This window comes from Hypanus sabinus, chromosome 7, assembly GCF_030144855.1.
Source record: "Hypanus sabinus isolate sHypSab1 chromosome 7, sHypSab1.hap1, whole genome shotgun sequence".
NCBI classification, from domain to species: domain Eukaryota; kingdom Metazoa; phylum Chordata; class Chondrichthyes; order Myliobatiformes; family Dasyatidae; genus Hypanus; species Hypanus sabinus.
In genome coordinates, this window is record NC_082712.1 from 63,416,251 (window position 1) to 63,439,253 (window position 23,003).

General features: G+C 39.4%; 1 protein-coding gene across 1 annotated transcript in view; it reads left to right on the forward strand.

Moving 5' to 3' along the window:
- Window positions 1-421: 421 nt before the first annotated feature.
- Window positions 422-23,003, forward strand: part of ugcg (UDP-glucose ceramide glucosyltransferase) — a 52,965-nt gene continuing 30,383 nt past the window's right edge. Inside the window, exons 1-2 of the mRNA XM_059974841.1 lie at window positions 422-957; window positions 20,307-20,448. Of these exons, the coding sequence (XP_059830824.1) occupies window positions 860-957; window positions 20,307-20,448 (240 nt within the window). The 5' untranslated portion in view covers window positions 422-859. The remainder of the gene's footprint in view (window positions 958-20,306; window positions 20,449-23,003) is intronic.

A 23,003-nucleotide genomic window follows, 5' to 3' on the forward strand; every position in this document is an offset into this window, starting at 1 on the left:
TTCATTCAACTTCACCTGCTCTATCACTGAACTGTTCCAACAACCTATGAGTTCACTTTCAAGGACTCTTCATCTCATGTTTATGATATTCATTTATTATTATTTCTTTTGTATTTACACTATTTGCTGTACTTCGCATATCGGATGTTCTTTTGTCCTGAAGGGTGCGGTCTGTCATTGATTCTGTTATGGTTCTTAGACCAACTGATTATGCCCACTCCAAAATGGAGCTCATATATGTACTTTGATAATGAATTTACTTTGAAGCTGTAGTTACAATTTTTCCCCGGAATGTTGACCAGCAGGCAAAAGCATCTGATTCAAGAGGTTCATTTATATCATTTACTTCTGGGTAAATTACAAGCTCCCGCCAGTGGGTGGGAGCGTGAATACTTCCTCCTTAATGCTAATATCCTGGATAGTGTTGAGCCTTGAATGGGAGAGCGGTTTTAAATCAGCATTTTCTGTGTGTTCCTCGTGTCCCGTGAGATGGAATCGGATCTCTTAACCCTGGGTCGAGGAAGAGAGTTGGGGTCTGTCTAACGAGGACTGAACAAAGAGAAGGCGTGCAGCTGGGGTCGGCTGTGGGTCCAGTAGTGGAGGGACGGCGTCCGGCCGCGGCCAGTTCCGAGTCCGGGGAGCGGAGGGCGGTGGCGGTGTCGGTGTCCAGGGAGGGGCGGAGTTGGCTGCCATCGCTCGGGGAAGGGGGAAGGGGGAAGGGCGAAGGGCGGCAGTGTGACGCTCAATGAGTGAGGCGAGAGCCGAGCCGGAGCGCAGACACGGGGTTGTGTGGTAGCGCACGGAGCGCGTCGGATCACGTCCCCGGGGATTCTTGGCGAGAGAGTGAGAAGCGGATACAATGGCGGTGCTGGACCTGGCTCTTCAGGGCCTCTCCATTTTCGGACTGATCCTCTTCATCATCCTGTGGCTTATGCACTTCATGTCCATCATCTACGGGTAAGGCTGGGCCGCAGGGCCTGGGGTGGGGGCTGCTCTCTGGCTGTTGAGGCGTGGGGGGTGTTCCCATCTCTCCCCTTTGGCTGCATGGGCCGAGGGCCTCTTTTCACCCATTAATGATACACCAACATAGTTTGCTTGGGGCCTACTGCGAATGTGGGCCACTTTAACTCTTTAATTTAGTGTTTCCATCCCTTTTGTGTGAAGAGAACCCCCTTCATTTGGATGAGGGTGTCAAGGACACATGTTCTATATATTATCAACTCCTGTCTTTCTCTAAAGCCATTCTATCGGTAGTCTTTCTAAAGGAAGCTGGGTCTCATCGAGAGTACGTTGGTCATTTTAAATAAATCATTTTTACATCGGTCTTTTTTAAAATCGTATTTTCATTCCTTTACGTTTAAACTAGGTATTTTCCTTGAATTGTATAAACTAATATTTGGAAAGATCGTGACATTAAGAAAACCGTGGGGGGTTTTAAAATTCTTCCATTACTTCCGCCCGTGTTTTGCGTAATATGTAATTGACCGGGTTTTAATATATTATGTTTCAGAAGATCCATTGTATGTGCAACCAGTTAAAAGAACGGTCAAAAGTTTTTGTTATAATTTTCCGAGATAATTTGGTTGTATTTAAATCGTCTTTACTATAGTTCAGATTATCCGAAGTAACTGAATAAACATAAACTGTCTTATGTGTGGTAGTAATATTACGATGGGAATGATACAAAGCAGTTCTCCCTCCCCCAGTCCAACTCCATCATATAGCAAACAAGAGAAAATCTACATTTGTTGAAAATTCAAGCAACATACAAAGTACTGGAGGAACTCAGCAGGTCAGGTGGCATCAATGGAGAAGAGTATAGTCCATGTTTCTTTTTCCCATGGCGTTCTGTCCTCTCCTGTCAGATTCCCCCTTCTCCAGCCCTATATCTCTTACATCAATCAACTTCCCAGCTCTTTACTTCACCTGTCCCCCACTCCTAGTTTCACCCATCACCTTGTGTATCTCCTTCCCCTCCCAACTCTTAGCCTGACTCCTTGTCTTATTTTCTGTAGTCCAGATGAAGGGTCTTGGCTCAAATTGTGGACTGTACTCTTTTCTATAGATGCTGCCAGGCCTGCTGAGTTCCTCCAGCATTTTGTGTGTTCCATCATATAGTAGTTATTTTTCCGGTTATTCTCTTCAATAATGTTAATGGAAACATATCGTGTAGTCTTGACATGGAGTTCACGTGTTTGCCAAAAGTTATGTAAAATCAATTTTATTAAAAGATTTTGTTTGTAATTCCAAGATGAGCCTGGGATTCTGAGTGTTGATAGTGGAAGTGATATTTTATTTTTGTCCCCATACCACTCCCCTCCCCGCACATCCAGAAGGATAGATAATACGTTCTCAGGCAGTCTTTAAATAGTTTAGGAATCTTTAGTGTCTTCAGTTTTATGCAGTTGTGTTTCCAAAAATTACCACAAGATGTAATTTTTTTTTCCCTAGGATAAAATTGTTTGGTCAACAATATAGCTGATCATGTTGGATATTGTCCAGTTGAATAACTTTGTGAGATTTGACAGTTAGCCAACATAATCCAAAAGATGACTAATGTGCAGGTAGGGTCTATAGAGTAGAGAGGAATTGATACCTACAAGAAAGGAAGGGAATGGTGGGCTCTGTATTTGGTTCTCAATAAGGGGTGTACTATAACAACTCTTTGTTATATTTGCATTTCAAAACTTTAGGCAATTCTTCATCTCCAAACCCTGGAATTTGCTCCCCTTATATTCAAAATGGAATTTCGACCACGACCAACTGCAGTTGAAATGCCACAAAGATTACTTTAAATTTCTATCAGCTTTCTCTGATAGGGAACCTGCTAAGGGCTCGGAAAAAGACTGCATCTGCCTTTTATACTTTGCTGGTAGAGTCACTCAAAGCCACCTCTTTGAAAGTCTGAAAATAGACTCACCAATTATAATGCTGCAATAGTTATTAGAGCTCGTATAATGGCAAAAATCTGGCAGAAATGGAGAGAGGCTATTAATTTTCAAAAGGATATTAATACATAGGGTAAAATTCTGAAACAGTTGATGTGAGAATATTGTTATTTTCAGTGTGCATGAAGATTTTATTGACTTTGCCACAGAAAGTCATGAAGTGATTTTTAAAATTTTGAATAACCATAGAACAGGTACTACACTGAACAGGCCTTTTAGTTTTAACCCAAGGTGTTATGTCAATTTGGATGCCATTTTAAACTGAAGACCCTCCGGTGAGTCACTTGTATTCCTCCACACTCAAGCAATGAAAGATAACTTTGTTAGCTCTCTTAATTTCTTGTTGTATTATTTTATGAATCATAATCTAGTTCCTTCCATATCTCAGAACTTCTCTATTTATTTTCTTTCTCCTGTCAAAGTGGACATTTTCATGCTTTCCCATATTATACTCTTATCTGACAGAATTTTACCCTGTCAGTTAGCTATCTATGCTCTTTTGTAACCTCATAATGTCTTCACAACTTACTTTCTTGTCTATATTCACATTTTTTGCCTTCCCCAGATTACTATATCAATGGTTTCAAAAATTGAAGCCCCACTACTGAACTTTCACTACGTCTTACCAATTGGAATAAGACAACATTTGCCTCTGTCCGTTTAGCCCAATTGTCGTCTTTCCACATCAGTATTTTCTCTCCTTGGAATTCTTATTTTCCTCAAGTTGTTGACGTGCCACTAATTTTTCAAAGAACTCCAATAAATTGATCAAACATGATTTTCCTTTCACAAAACCATGTTGACTTTGACACTTTGAATTTTTCTAAATGCCTTGCTCTGCAAATGCTGAATTGTTTTAACAATTTTGCTTTGTATTCTTGTCAGTTCATGTTAGCTAGATCTGTTTTCATGCCATCACAATTGCTTTGACTTAAGTTTAAAATATTAGTGTCGGCAACTTTCTCCCTCAGTGAATGTAAATCTTGGCAAGTTAAAGACTTCAGGACGTGGCATTAAATTTTGATAACTAGTTTTTATGTGAAATGGCTAATATATAACAAAAACAAATAGATCCGCATAAAGCTGCTGATGCTTCATCCTTCTATTTTGCATCAACTGGGCACAATCTACATGTTGTGCTGGAAGTATGTTTCCTTTACCCAGAGGCACATTTCTTCCATTGGCCCTCGACACTTTTAATAGGGAGCAGATGACTGCATATGGGCGTATGTGTATTCCAAAATTTGTACAGCAATTCTCAAACCTTAGAACCATCTACTTGAAGCAGACTCCTGATATGTACGCCTTTGACCATCCTAAAAATCCATTCACTCCACTGTTGGTGCATATGTGTACCATTTACACATGTGTACCATGTGTCATTCTCTGGTTACTGCACTACTTTTAACCTCCAGCTCTAAAAGTTAGACAGTAGGCAAACAGGATTATATCAGGTTGCACGCATTCTAGCTTGGAAATATCCTTTATTGCCACAGGGTCTAAATCCTGAAACCTTCTCTCCAAAGACAATAATGGGTTTACCTCAGAAGGAATATAGTGACTCATGATTGCAGCTCACCACCACTTTCAAAATGACAAGTAGGGCTGAACAATAACTGCTGGCATTGTAGCTGATGCCCAGGTTATGAAAGGAGCATTTAAAGTGAATTTAATGCAGAAAGGTTTCACCAAGCTGAACAATCGGTCATAACTCTATGGTGCAGACAGGACCTTAAATGGCTACTGTCAGCTTTTTCTTAAAATTTCAGCTGTCAAAAAGTACTTTTTCTTATGTTGCATCATAGATCTATATACCTGATGTAGTTATTTAAAATATCAAGTCATTTGGCTAAAAAATTAATGATGGGATCATACATCATCAGAGAAGGTCTTAAAATTGCACAGTAATTTAGTTGTCACAGATTGGTAATTCAGAAGCCTGAAGCAAAGGATGAGAGCTTGAATTCTATCACAAAATATATGGAATGTAGTTAGATAAATAATAGAACTTTAAAAAAAACACTTGTATTAGCAATAGTGATAATGGAACACATTGTTTTAATGCTTTGTAGAAATGAAATATGTTATGCTTACTTGGGTCTGGTACACAGGCAACCTACAGACCTACAAGTATAGGAATGACATTGAATCTCAAATGTCTTTCATACTTGCTAGTATGCCCATGTCCTATGAATAAAGTATGCACCTAAAAATTACACAGATTTTCACAGTGCATTTACTCATCTAATGAAAAATCAGATGTTGTTATTCTGTTCTGAGTTTATTATATTTCATACTTAAAACTTTTCTTTGTTGTCTTAATAATTAGTTGAATGTTGTCGTCACTGTTTAACTTGAGATGCTTGAAAGGGCCTAATTTAACATCACATTTACAACTAGTGTTTAGAAAGTTTTAATTGGCAGTGTTCAAAAAAATAATTGAAGCATTCTTTTTGATTAGGCAAGATTCTGAATTCACTTATTGAGACAGAGATTCACTTACTGTGCTTTCTTAGCTTTTTTTGGTACGTTTTCTTGAGTGCGGGCTGGAATAGCTGAAGAACCAATTTACTCTATATTCTCTGAGGGTACCTGTGTTGAATATTGGCATCAGTCCAATATTCACAACCAGTCTTCAAGATGCTGCAGAATACCACAGCTGTCCTTTTAAAATGACATGCATTTTGACTTGGAACGAATGAAATCATGAGAGCTTTAATAACATCTGTTTTATTAAAAAAATATTTTGTGCTCAAATTCTTTCTGCAGAATCTTGCCTCATTAAGACATTAATTGGATCTCATTCGGATTAATTTTGAAAGTACTGATTGAAGAGTGCTAAGAAATTTGTGAAAGAACTGCTGGAGGAACTCAGTAAACCAAACAGCATATGTGGAGGCAAAAGGAGTGGGGAGTGGGAAGATAAAGACAGAAACTTGGATGGAATGTTGAGGCAAATAAGGGAGAGATGTGCTGAGCTTGTAGCAGGAGGAGAAATTACAAACAAGTGTGGCATTTATGGTTGTAAGTGAAAATGCCAAGAGTAGAATAGGATGGGCAGATCAGGGAGTTGTGGAGAGAGAGCGGTACTTGAGGAAAGCAGAAAGGTGAGAAGGGGAGTGGAAGATGTGATAGGAAGTATGATCGCATTGCAGCTGCCAAAAATGGTATTGGTTGATATTTTGGATGCATAAGCTAGTGTGGATAGAGGTGAGGACTAAGGGAACTCTATCAGGATATTAGTGCAGGCATTCATTTTGCTAGCAACATTCTTGCTGGTGAAGCGAAACATAAGAATATTGACCATTTAGGTTTGGATACATATAACAGGCTTAAAGGTATTCTGAAGCAATGGTATATAGGACATCCTAGGTAACATGGGTTCCATTTTTATAGATGTTCAGAAGTTAGAAAATATACAGAAACCACCACAGTATTTTAATGAAGTTGCATCAATAACAAGAACACTTTCTTAAAGTGGAGTGCAAAAAAAAAACCTAGTTATGTTCACAGGAACAAGCATGTGTATGTTAGTCTTTTGAATTTAATGATATGGGAGTTCACTTGTGTATATACAGATGTACATGTCAAGTGTTCTTAACCTATAAAGAGTGTGTATGAAGTTTCAAAAGGGGTTCCTGTTACGTGTGTCATTTTTGTAAGTCATTACATTTTCAAATATATACTCAGTGGCCACTTTATTAGGTACAGAAGTAGAATTCAGTGTGGTTTGCTGCTGTAGCCCATCCACTTCAACATTTCACATGTTTGTTCAGAGATGCTCTTCTGCACACTGCTGTGACGAATGGTTCTTTGAGTTACATTGCCTTCCTGTCAGCTTGAACAAGTCTGGTCATTCCCTCTCATTAACAAGGCATTTTTGCCCAGAGGATGTCTTTTTGTTTTTTTGCACTATTCTCTGTAAACTGTAAAGACTGTTAGCATGAAAGTCCCAGGAAATCAGCTGAGATGCTTAAACCACCCTATTGGGCACCAACATTCATTCCACGGTCAGTCATTTAGATCATATTTCTTCCCCATTCTGATCTGAACAAGAACTGAATTTCCTGACCATGTTTGTCTGCTTTTATGTATTGAGTTGTTGCCACACAATCGGCAGTTTAGATATTTATATTGGGTCTGAGCAGGTGTCCCTAATAAAGTGGTTTTTGAGTGCATACTTCAAATTACCATACGCTAGGTTAAGCTATCCATGGACAATAGGAAAAGTCTGCTGCATAAAAAATGTTTTAAAAAAATTTCTGTACATCACACAATATGTATAAATATTTAAATAAGTTGCTTTAAATATGTTATCTCCTTATCCTTTTAAGTAAAAGCTGTTTTACACTGCAATTCTATACTCTAAATTGTAGTTATGTAGGTATAGCAGAAATAAATGAATGTATTTATCACATGGCGCCAGATCTTCAGAGCATGTTGAAAATTATCTGTTTACAACTGTATTGCCCTTAAGCATAAAGATAAAATATTATTTTCATGCATTCTTTTTACAACGCTTGAAATATAATTTACATTTTGGGTATTTTCTGCACTTGCTTAATATCCTTAGATATTTTTGCTTGTTTATGGGAAATCTGAATGTATAAATACCAGAAAAACAAAAATTGATTGTACACTTGCTTCCATATGGCATGGTGATAGGAGACACGAGCATATGTTGTGAGATTAAAAAAAACTAATAAAGTGTTTGGGAGGAATTTATCAATTAAAAGCAAAATACCTTGGCACGCAGTGAGTTTTTATTTTCCGGTTTCTTTTGTGTTCATTTTTTGCTAAAGAGATGTATGTGAGAATTTTGTTTTAAAAGTTCTAAATATAATCCAGTACATCGCAGAATGAACTTCCATGAGCATTTTGGGGTGCTTTTAGGCTGTTGGTGCTGTGAGGTTATGCTATAAAATGACACATTCAGCATTTTACTTTACACTGCCTGGGAAGGAAATCTATCTAGTGTTTGGGATATATTGTGTTATTCTGCTGCTTTGGAATTTAGTTTCAAATGAGTATGGTTGAATATAACGTAAAACCAAACATTTGTTACCTAGAAAATCTCAAGTTTTTTGGGGGGTGGGGGAAGCACTTTGCTGAGCAAGCATTGCTTGACACCTCCAACTGGTGCCGTATACAGTTGCAAAAAATAATCTGGCTGCCTGCGGTTACTGTAAAACAGTGAATGTCGAATATGCTAGTCTCATTCAAAATAAATGTAGTTGGTGCATATGGAGCATTAATATTTTAGAAATTGAAATACTTTCAGTATAAAAATTATACTGAATAGTGATAATTTTTAATCTATAATGTACTCCTGTATTTTTTTGAAACATAACATTTTGGTTTGCCAAAATATATTGTTTAAGCCTTAAGTATTTAAAAGAAGTGTTGCCAGAGTAGATGGCCATACGTTTACTGAAGCAACCTAATATAAAAACCCTACATAAAAAAACACTAAATGCTGGCAGAACTCAGCAGGTCAGACAGCATCTATGGGAGCCCAACATCTGCAGATTCACTCATTTTGCCATAAAAACCCTACATACCTGCAAAAGAATGATTCTTTATTTAGATTTGTCATTTTCTTGTTACTTGTCTGTCTTATGCACAGAATTATTAACCCCTTGATGATGTTTTTGAATCTTTTTAACAGCAAGCTAGGAAGCTTTATTTTGCTTTACTGCAGTGACTTGTAGAAGGGGCTTCCTGGAGGACCAAGTTCATAAAATGTCAAGAAGTATTCTTGCACTGTGATTAAATTAAAGCAAATGGTTAGTGTTCATTATGTTTTATAATGCAGGTGTGGTCTCGAAATAACCAATTTTCAGCCTTCTGACAATGGAAAGACTGTCATGAATAGTAAATGTCAACTTTAATTTCTTAAGGATAAGTGGGAATATATATAACTGAAAGCCAATAATATGATGCAAACTGTAAATCTGGTGACCTCATTCTTCTCTTCATATTTTCAATAAAAGGTTTTTAAAAAGATTGGAAACAATAGTTTATTAAAACAAACTATTTCAATTCCAAACACGAGGAAATCTGCAGATGCTGGAAATTCAAACAACACACACAAAATGCTGGTGGAACACAGCAGGCCAGGCAGCATCTATAGGGAGAAGCACTGTCGACGTTTCGGGCTGAGACCCTTCGTCAGGAACTCTTACTATCTTTCCCTTACCCTTCGTCAGGAACTCTTACTATCTTTCCCTTACCCTTCGTCAGGAACTCTTACTATCTTTCCCTTACCCTTCGTCAGGAACTCTTACTATCTTTCTTTTTGGTTAGTCCTGACGAAGGGTCTCGGCCCGAAACGTTGACAGCGCTTCTCCCTATAGATGCTGCCTGGCCTGCTGTGTTCTACCAGCATTTTGTGTGCGTTATTATTTCAATTCCATTTTGTTTTCAGAATAATTTAAGTTAATCCTTAAAATGAAAGGTGTAATTAGTATGGTTTCATTGAATGATTACTGAAAAAGGTCATAAGTTTTTTTTTTGTGCATGTCTCAAGATTTCTTATCACTCTGTGTTAATAAACCAGCTGCAGGCCATCCACAGATGAGGAAGTCCAATTTATGAGCACCCTTACATTTGAATTAGCTCCCTTAGTATTAAATACAAAGTCCAAATATATGTTCATGCATTTGATCCTAGTAGAACTAGTATCTTTTGTCTCTATTTTAGTAAATATTCTTTCTCATCAGTTCTATGTGCTTTTGATTCCGCACATCACATTGCTGTGTGGAGGTATGGTTGACATATTGAGAAATATTTGTGTTTTCCAACGCAAGGACAGAATTGTCTGGTGAATAGGTTTTTTAAAAAAAAAATGGAACCCATTTGTAGACCAGGGCAGACTGTATATTATAAGAATATTGATATAAAATGCACTTTGTAATCTTGAAGTTGTAAAATAACAACTCATTGGCGGTTATCTCCTGAGGTAACTTGTAAAGACAGTAAGATATTTGCACTCACCAAAGAGATTAAAATGAGTAAGTTAATTTATGTATGATTTAATTGTGAAGGCTCAAGATAACTTTGGCAGTTGAAATGAAGCCATATTACATCCCTTTCACTCTTGATGTGCACAAATAGAAGGATGAAAATTATGCCACCTATAATTTTTAAAAATTCACAAATTCATCTGGTCGGAAGTGTTTAGTGAAATTAACTCAAGTGCTTGTCAGAATTAAGAAACCTTTCATGTACCCTTCTGGATCAATTTTTCCATCTCTGGCATAGGTTTTTATTGCTGACACTGCTATTTTGGCTTGGTTTAGCACAGATTTTCACTTTAAATTTCATTCTTTTCAATCCACCTTACAACTCTCTTCGAGAATTCTTGGCTGTTTGCTCCTGCATTATGGCCTCTAGTACACCCCCAAACTTTATTTGAAGAATTATCTTGTGTGATGCAGCTCAGGAGATTTTACTACATGGAAGGCATGATATTATTTGATGCTTTTGTCGTTGTGCAGCAGAGGAAATTGCACACGCTCTAAATTTTCTAAAACATACTAAACATTTGAAAATAAACATTCAGTTTTGAAATACAAATTTTGTACATTATGATCTAGAGTCTTGTTAATTGTAGCATTCTGACCATTGAAACAGCAGTTATATACAGTATATTTTTCTATTTGCATTATAAGTTCTGTCCTTTTTGCTGCAAGCCTTTTTAAGTTGCAGTTGATTTTCTGCCTTGTACCTTTCCAGTCTTAAGATGTACTTTCTCCACTAGCCAGGGCATAAATGTTTAGGAACCTAGTCTCAAATTTCCTTTGACCTATCCTTTGTGGGGATAGGTAGAAGCACCCTGAGCACAGGCACAATTATATAAAAAATATATAGTTGTCTTGCTTCTAGAGGTGCAGGCCGTAAGTGCTTGTCATGATGTTTACATCACTCATTGCCAGTGCCACCTGCAGTATTTGTAACATTTCTGTTGATCTTGTGAATCCATATTTTCAAGATATGTTTTTTAGCAGAATTTGTATACAATCTTTGACTAAAAGTAGTAGAAATGGGCATTGACCATGCCAACCATTTTCTCTGCTGCATATGGTTATCACAATATCCTTCAATCCCACAGTTTTGCCCTATATTTGTTTTCATTGATTTTGTAAAGTCCAAAAATGTGTTTATTTTAATTCAATGTACTTAATGACATGGTACCTATTGACCTTGGTTGAGAAACCGGTGGTAAAATAGTTTACCCTTATTGTAGGATCAGTCTCTAGTTACAGAGTCTCCAGCTATGAAAACCAGTTTCTCACCATCGACCTTGTCAAGTTTTCTGAAAAATGTATTCCTTGAGTTGCATGAGCTGAGCATTTGAAGGCTCTTCCACTCAAGCACACAGGGAGATAAGAGGAATAGATCGCCAAGTTTGTAATTCGGGAAAAGAAAACTTGTCTCTTTGTTTACTATTGCTCACAAAAAAAGGGAAAAGTAAATATGCATTGGGGGTTAAAGTGTCCCAGCGATCTTTCTTGCAGGTAAATGATAGATAAAAGAACTGCACTGCAATCAAAGACAATATGGAAGTGCCACATTGCATGAAGATATGAAATTTGTGGGTTAACTGTCCTGTTTGCCTGTACTTTCTGTTGTATAATGGAAAGAAAGACTAGAATGTAGATCAAGTGAGAGATGGTAAGTGGTACAAACTTAAGGGGAAAACGTCTAGGAAGGTAAATAAATCCAACTGAATTATTTTCTAGGCTGCTTAAAAAACAAAGCCATGGAATATGAGGCCTTCATTTTTTTGATCCTTCCTGGCCTTAGAGGATTGAAAGTGCTCAAATATTGTACCTTCCATTAAAGGGAGAAAAGGATAAACCAAGTAATTACAGGCCAGTTGGTTCAGTAGGTGGACAACTTCTAAGGGGTAGTTGTAAACTTTCATTTGAAAAGGCATGAATTAAGAGAGGTTCTCTCAGCATGGAATGGTTAACTGATGCCAGAGGGAAGAAGATATGATTTGAGGTTACAAAATTCAGGGGTCTAGATGGAGTAGGTAAGTACCTTTTCCTGAACTTAACATGGTCAAAAGCCAGGGGGTTTAGCTTTAAAACATTTATTAGGATTAGAAGCAGAACGAGGAAAATAATTTTTCACCCAAATTGCCGAGAGTTCATGGTTGGAAGATTGTTATGGGTGGAAGCTTTTTATCACCTACTTTAAAAAAAAATTACTTGGACATGTATCTGAAGATCCATGACCTTGAGGTAATGCAATAGATGCTGGAAGATGGGATTACACTAGGCTTCCCTTTATTAACTGGTGCAAACAGTGGACTGAATGGCACCTCCTAAAATGTCAATGATTTTCTGCATCAGCTGCTAATATAAGCAGTTACTAATCTTTCTGTATAGCTTGAGGAAAGTAAAGGGGCATTGTATAAGTTTAAAAATTACAGCAACTGTACAGAAATTAAGTGGAAATTTAAAAAAAGTTTGTTTCAACTTTGCTGAAATTAAGCGACATCTATGACAGCTAAAGGCTTGCTTAAGTCATGCAGATTCTGAAATAGAATCAAAGAAGGTCACTTCGCTCACTGTTTTCATGCTGACTTCCTCTCGCCCTCCTTTTTCCATGGCACTTGCAGTTTTTAATCCAAGTATTTAGGATTGGAATTGGTTTATTATTGTGACGTACTGGTATTCACCAAAAAGTTTATCTTGCATACAGAATAAATCATTATTCATTGCATTGAGATAAGATAGTAAAGTGTAACAGCGAAGGTGCAGTGCTGATAAACAATAGGTTGCAAATCATAATGTGGTAGACTGAGGCCAAGTCTATCTTATTGTACTAGGGAACCATTGAGTGAAAAAAGATCTAGTGCTTTTGCAGCATAAACTCCTCTTGGGCTTCCAGATGGGTACAGGTATCGATTATGACCGACGTTGTTAGATGAGAAACCCATTGCTACCACCTGTCTTCCCTAAATTTCAATGGTTCCTGGGAAGGTTTGCCAGGATCTTGAATAAATACTGTATTAGTACCATCCACAAACCCTTAAGGAAGCTCAATACACAGCTTATGCAGGTCAAAGATGACCTGGGACTCAGGTCGGCTGATGTACACAGCATTTCCTGCGTAGCAGCTTTTATCGGCCAGATGGGACTTATGGTGGAAACCCGCATCAAGGAGCACAGGAGGTGTATCCATTTGGGTTACCCTGAGAACTCAGTGGTAACAGAACACTGCATTCGCAATGGCCATAGGATTGACTTTGGCACAAAACTACTGTGCCAAGCCAATGGCCTTTGGGACTGCCTGGTAAAGGAAACCATTGAAATAAAATTAGAGGAAAATAATTTTAACAAAGACTAAGTAAGAACTGGATTTTGATTGTAATACAGTAAGTAGGTGGGAGATTGGAAACCTGATTGGATGAAGACTAACCAATCAGGAGGGATGGGATATGGAGATATAAATACCATTGGACTAGACATGCCTCTGGGCATCATCCCTGAAGAAGATGGCAGAGTTTGTCGTCAATCGATATCTTTACCCGGCTGGAAGCCTGAGAAGGCTTTATTAACCATTTAGTATTCTAACGATAGTGGGGTAGAAGCCTTCCTTGAGCTTGGTGGTATGTGCTTTCAGGCTTTTGTATCTTCTGCACAATGGAAAAGGAAAGAAGAGAAATGCTTGGGGTGGATGGGGTATTTGAACATGCTGGCTGCTTTACTGAGGCAGTGGAAAGTATAGTCAGGGTCCATTGAGAGGAAGCTGATGCGCTGAGCTATGTCCACAATTTCTTCAGTTTCTTGTCTTCTGCAGAGCGTAGCTATACAGTACTATGCAAAGGTTTTGGATTTATTTGTAATGCTATAATTGTATGTGTGTGTATGTATATTTTGTAAATCAGGAGGGAGCAAATGTTGAATGTTGAAGGTAGAGCATTGTGGGAGGGCTGTGGGACAGGTGGCAGAGATGGAGTGCCGGGGTGGATTGGGAAGGAGGGTAGTGCGGATACAGACACATCCGTCCCTGAGACACACCAGATAAGTGTGATTCCAATCAATTGGTTTATTGATTATTACAGAATGTCTCTCTGGTGCTTCCCACTCTCTGCCACTCCCTTCCCAATCTCAGTTCACAGTAAAGACCCACATCAAAATCAGATTAATTGTCACTTACGTATGTCATGAGTAGCCTTTCCTGTCAATTTATCTACCTAAATGTCTTTTAAACATTATAATTATTCTGCCCTTTATCATGTCTTCTGGCAGGTCAGTCCACATAGCCACCACCCTCCATGTGAAAGATTCTCTAGAAAATTGGGTTTGCTTCCAGCACCATTTCATGTTGCTTCCCGATCAATATATCTCATGCGTCTCTTTTTAAAATCTTATCTTTGCTTATTTGCCAGTTTAGTTTTAAGCTTTTTCTCAAATGGCTATTGGATCTTCTGCAGCTTTTCTGTTTGACCAACTTGTCATTGTGGCTATTGTATTGAGTAATCTATTGTATTGTATCTAAGGTACAAGGATCAGGACTGAATAAATTAGAACGCTGTATTCTCTTGTGCTTTTTGTTTTTCTCAAAGGGGAATTCTGTTGTAACTATAGACATGTGTTTCGCTTGGTCTTTGTAAATATTGGATTTGTGATCTCACTAGGTGTGCATGATTGCTGCTAAGGCATGCAAGTTTATTGTGATAATGAAAGCTCTATTTCTGATATGTCTGCTGTCATGTGCTCTAATGATAATACTTGCACCTGCTGATGTGTTGGTCAGGACCCGTTTGTGTGCAGTTGATAGCTGTTAAATTTGTAATTAGCTAGCATGGATGCTGGCTGTCTTTGTAAATGAAAATGAATAGTGTACTCTCAAAACCAAGGCAGCCAGCAAATAAACTTAAAGACACAAGACTGCAGACGGTGGAATCTGGAGCAACGAACAAGGCGATGAAGGAATTCAGTGGTGGTGGGGTAGTGATTCAGGCATCATCTGTGGAGGGAAATGGATAGTTGATATTTCAGGCTGAGGCTCTTCCTGGGGGCTGAAAGAGGGAAGAAAGCTAGTATGAAAAGATGAAGGAAAAGGTGGAGCAGGATTTAGCATGCGATAGGTGGATCCACGTGAGGAGGTGATTGGTAGGTGGAGGAGGGGCAGAGTGAGAATAGTGACTAAAGATGGGAGGTGATAGGTAGCAATGATAAAATGCCGAAGCAGAGGAAATGGAGCAGGGATTCTAGTAAGGGACGTGAGGAGGGCAATGGAAATGGTGGGAAGTCGATAGGGAAATAAGCGGAATGAGTGGTTATGCGCAGATGGTGGAGGGGAAGGGAGAATTAGTGAGGAGGATGAATGTGTAGGAATAACTAAGAAGATCAGGAGGAATAAGAAGAGAGGGGTGGATGCAGTTTACCTGATTTTTTTTTGAGAATTCAGTGATCTACCCAGATGGAATAGGAGTTGTTACTCCAGTCTGCAGTTAGCAGCACTCTGGCAGTGGACAGACGTGTTGGTGTGGGAATGGAGCGGAGAAGTAGAAGTTCAATTTTATTGTCATTCAATCATACACATGTATACTGCTAAACTAGACAACATTCCTCTGGACCAAGGTGCAGAAGACTGTAACTCACACACATAACGTAAGTGATGTAACCATAAATGAACAAATAAGGTACATATATGATACAAGTTTAAAAAGTAAGTAGTATAACGCTACTGGCTCTTCATACATGATGATACCTGGATGATGGCAAGTATTTCAGTGGCCTTATGGCCTGCAGAAAGTTGTTTTCAATGCTAACAGTTCGTGTCCTAATGCTACAGTATCTCCTGCCTGATGGTAGGGGATCAAAAACATTGTTGGTTGGATGGGAGGAATCACTGATGATACTAAGGGCCTTGCATTTGTATTTGGCCTGATAAATATATCTAATAGGTGGAAGAAAAATCCTGACAATCCTTTCAGTGGTCCTCACGATCCTTGTTAGGAACTTGCAATCAGATGCCTTGCAATTCCATACCAGATGGTGATGCAGCTGGTCAGGACCCTCCCAGTGGTGCTTCTTTAAAAACTGGTTAGGTGTGGGGGAGTCTTACTCTCCCCATTCTCCTCGGGAAGTGAAAACACTGCTGTGTTTTCTTGAGCAAAGAGTAATGTTGAAGGACTAGGTGAGATCATCCATTAAGTGCTCTCCCAGGAACCCGTGTTTGTAATTCTCCCCAGTGAGGAGCAGTGAGAGGTGAAGCCTGCACCTTGCTAAAGTCCACAATCACCTCTTTGATCTTGTCCACATTCAGCCTCAGGTTGTGCTCACACCATTCTGTAGCCGCTCTGCCACCTCTTGTTATGTCATCTTGTTATCATTGATGAGGCCAACCACTGTTGTCTTCAGTAAACTTGATAATTCACTTTAAACTGGATCTAGCAATGCAGTTGTGCATCTGCAGCGGGCAGAGTATGCAGTCCAGGGGAGCATTGGTGCTCAGTATGATGGTTCTAGAGATGTTTCTGCCAACACAGTCTTAACTGTGATCTTTCTGTCAAGATGTCCAGGATCCAGTTACAGAGAGAAGTGTTGAGACCCAGCAAGGGTAGTTTACCCACCAGATACGGAGTATGCAAACATGAGGAAATCTGCAGATGCTGGAAATTCAAGCAACACACACAAAATGCTGGTGGAATGCAGCCAGCCAGGCAGCATCTATAGGGAGAAGCACAATTGACGTTTCAGGCCGAGACCCTTCGTCAGGACTAACTGAAAGAAAGGATAGTAAGAGATTTGAAAGTAGGAGGGAGAGGGGGAAATCCAAAATGATAGGAGAAGACAGGAGGGAGTGTGAAGCTGAGAGCTGGAAAGGTGATTGGCAGAAGGGATACAGAGCTGGAGAAGGGAAAGGATCATTGGATGGGAGCCCTAGGGAGAAAGAAAGGTGTATGGGGAGCACCAGAGGGAGATGGAATACAGGCAAAAAGTGATTATGAGAGGGACAGAGAGAGAAAAAAAGGGGGAATAAATAAATAAGGGATGGGGTAAGAAGGGGAAGAGGGGCATTAATGGAAGTTAGAGAAATCAATGTTCATGCCATCAGGTTGGAGGCTACCCAGCTGGTATATAAGGTTTTGTTCCTCCAACCTGAGTGTGGCTTCATCTTGACGGTAGAGGGGGACATGAGTAGACATATCAGAATGGGAATGGGACATGGAATTAAAATGTGTGGCCACTGGGAGATCCTGCTTTCTCCGTTGGACAGAGGGTAGGTGTTCAATGAAATGATTTCCCAGTCTGCGTTTGGGTCTCACCAATATTTAAAAGGCAGCACTGGGAGCACCGGACGCAGTAAACCACACCAGCCGACTCACAGGTGAAATGTTGCCTCACCTGGAAGGACTGTCTGGGGCCCTGAATGGTGGTGAGGGAGGAAGTGTAAGGGCAGATGTAGCACTTGTTCCGCTTACAAGGATAAGTGCCAGGAGGGAGATCAGTGGGAAGGGATGGGGGGGGGGAGTGGACAAGAGTCGTGTAGGGAACGATCCCTGTGGAAAGCAGAAAGAGGGGGAGGGAAAGATGTGCTCGGTAGTGGGATCCCGTTGGAGGTGGTGGAAGTTACAGAGAATTATATATTGGACCCAGAGGCTTGTGGGATGGTAGGTGAGGACAAGGGGAACCCTATCCTGAGTGGGGTGGTGGGTGGATGGGATGAGAGCAGATGTGTGTGAAATGGGAGAGATGCGTTTGAGAACAGAGTTGATGGTGGAAGAAGGGAAGCCCCTTTGTTTAATAAAGGAAGACATCTCCTTCGCCCTGGAATGAAAAGCCTCATCCTGAGAGCAGATGGGGCGGAGGCGAAGGAATTGCAAGCAGCGGATGGCATTTTTGCAAGAGACTGTGGGAAGAGGAATAGTCCAGGGAGCTGTGAGAGTCAGTAGGCTTATAGTAGATATCCGTAGATAAACTGTCTCCGGAGATGGAGACAGAAAGATGCTGTCACCCGCATCTGTTCCATTTCCTGGACATCTATGCTCATTCCATCTTCTTAACAGGGATAGAGTTCCTCACCTACCACCCCTGAGCCTCCACATCATACACATCAGTCTCTGCAATTTCTGCCATCTTCAACAGGACCCTACCAAACACATTTTGACCCCCCCCCCCCACTCTGTTTTCCACAAGGATCATTTGTTCCGTGATCCTCTTACCTATTCATTTCCTCCAACCCGCACTCTCTTCCCCCGGCCTGGACACTAAACTTTCCCCTGGCACTTATTCCAGCCTAAAGTGTCGACTGTTTATTTATTTCCGTAGATGCTGCCTGACCTGTTGATTTTGCCAGCATTTTGTGTATGCAACACTGAAACTGTTTACTTCTGTTTGTTTTTCTAATTTCTGTTTTGTTCCCTTCAAGATTATCTAGTCTGAGACCCTGTTCCTTCTCCCTTGACTCCATTTGATCTAAACTGTTAACCACTTTCTCCTTCCTCTTCATGTTATTTGGTACTGTCCTTCTTCATTATCTACAACCAGCACTTTAAAAAAATTGACTTTTCTGCCCATGCAAACAATTGTACCTAATTTTCCTCTTAATGTCAGCAGTCTAGCCTATCCCAAATTGTAACGTTCCTGGAAAGTTTGTAAATCTGTGTCAATTTTAGTCTATCACAGTATCCTTTAACAAAGTTACAAGTGAGATTTTTCTCTTCATCCTTCAGACTATTTGCAATCCTTAATGCAGTTGACCACACCTTTATCCTCCATACTCTTAGCACTGTTGTTGACTTTATATTTGGCTTTCACCTTTTGGAGGCTTACCTCAACAAAAGATGACAGTTTGTGAAGCTTTGAGTAAATGTTATTCAATGCGGCCGGTTCTAAATGTTTAAAAGCCAAGTTTTAAATTGCAGTAGTTGAGTTATTGCTTAACTCATGAAATGCCAGGTAATTGTGGCTTAATGATACATTGCCAAGCATAACTATGTGATTAATTGGCAGGTTTTCTGTTCAGAGACAAATTTGAAATAGTACAGCATTTAAAATGTACTGCTGCATATGCAATTGTATAAATTGTAAATGTCACATTTATTTGGTGTGATCATTTCGCAAAGCTAAGCGATTTTCCTTGTGTAAAAACAAAAGTACCTCCAACAGACTTCCACTGAAGCATTTCATCTGATCTGTTGACATTATGAATTTTACATAAAATTTGGCATTTGTGGGGGAAAAAAAGCCAACCATGCATTAGCCCTTATGGATGCAGGGACCATTAAAGTTTTGGTAAAATACCAAGCAAGCCTGTGTATTCCTAGAAGTTTGCTGCTTGTTTTTTAGGTGTATTCCACCAGTTACCACACAACAGTAGATTTATCTGATTTAACAACATGCAACTGCAGTCGTGCTGTTTCAGTAGCTTTAGTGTTATACCAGCATGTATGCAGTGTTTTCATTTTTATCTTTACTGATGTATTGCATATTTGGGCAAATATACTTTCTTTTTCACCCAAAAAGACTAATTAAAATGCTGATAGTGCCATAAATCCTCAAATAAATCAGTTAAGAGTGCAGCTATAAGCAGTATCAAATAGGAAAAGAGATGCAATAAACACTTTCTCAGCTGCTAAAAGCATGCTAATCTAAAATGGGTGGGAATGTCACAAGAATAGAACCAGAGTAAGAGCCAGTATACAATGGTGGAATAGGGAAGGGAGATTAAATAACCAAAGAACTGGCATTGCAAGATAATGAGAAATTATGTAATGCTCCTGTAAAATTCTTTGTGATGAATTCTACAATACAGCATTGCATAAATCCAGTGAAATAAAAAGTCTATAAAAAGCAATAACGTGACTTTCTTTTCAGTTTTGACAGAATAACAAAAGCAAATCATGATTTTAAGTCTTTTTGATATGCAAACTTAAATTATTTTTTGTAAAGAACTTTATACAGTATGATGCAAGTGTATGACTATTTTATACTATACTGTATACTATTTCTGTTCAGTTTTGTTTAGTTTTCTTGAAGGGTACACTTTTAATTATTACAAACTCATTCTTTTTCTCTTTATGATATAGTGGAAATTAAATATTCTATAGGGTTTAAATAAAAATATTGCAAATGCACTTTCACCAATTACTCAGAATGCCTGGTATTCCCTGTGTAAGGGAATGTTAATACGTACCTCTAATCTTAATTACTATTTGATACTGTAATTTAAGTGTGTATCAAACAATTCGGCACTTACCTGTCAAGTCTAGTGAACTGTTTATTCATTTACATTTACACAGTTGTGCTGTGTTCATGCTCAGTTCTGTGTCTGTTTAAGGTGCAACTAATAACAAATACTAACAATTATAATTTTGCATCTCCTTAGCCGTCTTCATCTAAATAAGAAAACAACGGACAAACAGCCTTACAGCAAGCTTCCTGGTGTATCCTTGCTTAAACCCTTGAAAGGAGTGGACCCAAATCTCATAAGCAACTTGGAAACCTTTTTTGAACTTGATTATCCTAAAGTATGTATGACATTTCATGAAGCTCTTTGTTACAGAGGAAAAAAATAGTGATAATAAAAACAATTGTTCGTTTTTGACACCATTGACATTCTGTACATTGGGCAGAGTGAATTTCATTAGTTTCATTTTGTCTTCTCCAGTTCTACAGAGCTTCCTAGCATGACATCTCCAACAACATTGACCACTTTGTATTGGGTTTCTGAGTTCAATAAGTGCAAATTTTCTTCGCCCTAACCATTTCCCCTCCTTCCCTGACACCATGAATTTACTCCTGTTGGTTTCAATCCTCTGTTGGTTTCCTATCTATACACAGACATTATCCAGATTTTAACTGTAACTGTAACTGTAATCAAGCACATTATTATAATGAAGACAGAATTTTTGACTTTCAAGATTAGATACTGACTTTTGGTATGTTTCAGAATGTGGTTTTTTAAAAAAACTTTTTCAAGAGGATTTAAATTAAGTAAAAAGCTATGCTTATACATTTTGGGGGCATGGGGCTGAAGGTGCTATTCTTTGATTAATTTTGTGCTAATGTTATATTAGAAAATCCAGATGTCTCAATTAATAAACTATATTTCATCTAGAAAATGCTAGGATCAATTCCTAAATTATGTAAAAGTTGTTGGAGTAAAAATACTTCAAGCTTCTGAGTTAGGTTTCCTACAAGTTCTTAATGTTACGTGACAGTGGAATTGTATTTTCTTTTGTTTCAAAAATGCTGAAAACACTGTTACATGGAGAGTGATTACTTGACAAGATATCTGATGACTCCAATTAATTTCTGTGCTTGAAACTGATTCTGAATCAACTAACTAGTTGGTCACAAACAAGAGCAACACACACAAAGTGCTGGAGGAACTCAGCAAGCCAGGCAGCATCTAGGAAAAGAGTACAGTTGATGTTTTGGGCTGAACCCCTTCAGCAGGATTGAAGGAAAAAGCTGAGGAGTAGGATTAAAGGTGGGGGGAGGAGAGAGAGAAACACAAGGTGATCAGTGAAACCTGGAGGGGGAAGGATGAAGTAAAGAGCTGGAAAGTTATTGGTGAGAGAGACAAAAGGTCATGGAAGAAAGAAAAGGAGGAAGGAGCAACAGAGAGAGGCAATGGGGTGAGAGAGGGAAAAGGAGATGGGAAATGGTAAAGGCTGGAGTGGGCAGTGAGGGGGCATTACCCAAAATTTGAGAAAGTGATGTTGAAGGCAAAGCAGATGAAGTTGACGAGTTCATCATGGGTGCAGGAAGCAGTACCAATGCAATCGTTGATGTAGGGTCACTGGTGTTGGCTTGGAACATAGACTGTTCTACGAAGCCAATAAACAGGCAGGCATAGCTGAGACCCATGCAAGTACCCGTGGCTACTCCTTTTGTTTGAAGGAAGTGGGAGGAGCCAAAGGAGAAATTATATAGAGTGAGGACAAGTTTTGCTAGGTGGAAGAGAGTGGTGGTGGAGGGGAACTGGTTAGGTCTGGTGTCCAGAAGAAAACGGAGAGCTTTGAGGCCTTCCTGATGGGGGATGGAGGTGTATAGGTACTGGATATCCATAGTGAAAATAAGTTGATGGGGGCCAGGGAACCTGAAACCATTGAAAAGATGCAGGCGCATGAAGTGTCATGGATGTAGTAGGAAGGGACTGAACTAGGGGGTTTTAAGTAGTCAAGGTATGCTGATAGTTGTTCAGTGGGGCAGGAACAAGCTGAAACAATGGGTCTACCTGGACAAGTGGGTTTGTGATATTGGCGGTACGAGATGCAGGATCTATGGTTGGTGGTGATGATGGGAGATCACCAGAGTCAATAAGTTTGGTGATGGCCTGGGAGACAATGGCCTGGTGTTCCTTAGTGGAGTTCTGTTTGAGGAGTAAGTAAGAGGAGGTGTCTGAGAGTTGGCATTGGGCTTCAGCAAGGTAGAAGTCAGTACGCCAGACTACTACAGCACCTCCCCTATATGCAGGTTTGTTGAGGTTAGGATTGGTGTGCAGGGAGTGGAGAACCAAGCGTTCAGGAGTGAGTTTGGAATAGGAGAGAGGATTGCTAGTCTAGATGGTTAATGTCCTGTTTGCAGTGAGCAGTGAAAAGGTCCAGAGCAGGCAGAAGATTAGGGCGGGGTGTCCAGGAAGAAGGGGAGGACGGATCATTGTTACGGGGTGGAGAGTCCTTGTCAAAGAAATAAGCTGGAGGTGTTGGGTGTGGAACTCACTGAGGTGTGGGTGCAAGGTGATAAAGTTCAGGCTCTTACTGAGGTCAGAGAGGATAGTGAAAACCTGGCATGGATGAGAGCTGGGATCAGAGGGAGGAAGGGGTTTGTTAGAGTCTGGGGGGGGAAGGGAGGTTTGGAGTGTAATTTTTTTTCTCTGTTTCGTATCTTAAGTTATATTCTGGATATTGTCTCTTTAACCCCCTTCTCCAGGTGTCTATCTCTTTGATAGATTTTAATTAGTTGTTGCAGTATCTTCTAAGTGGTTTGATGTCTAATTTGATTTTCTTGCCTATCTTCCAAATGCTTACACCAAGTATTTTAATTATAACTCTGGACAGATAAATTGAAGCTGGAT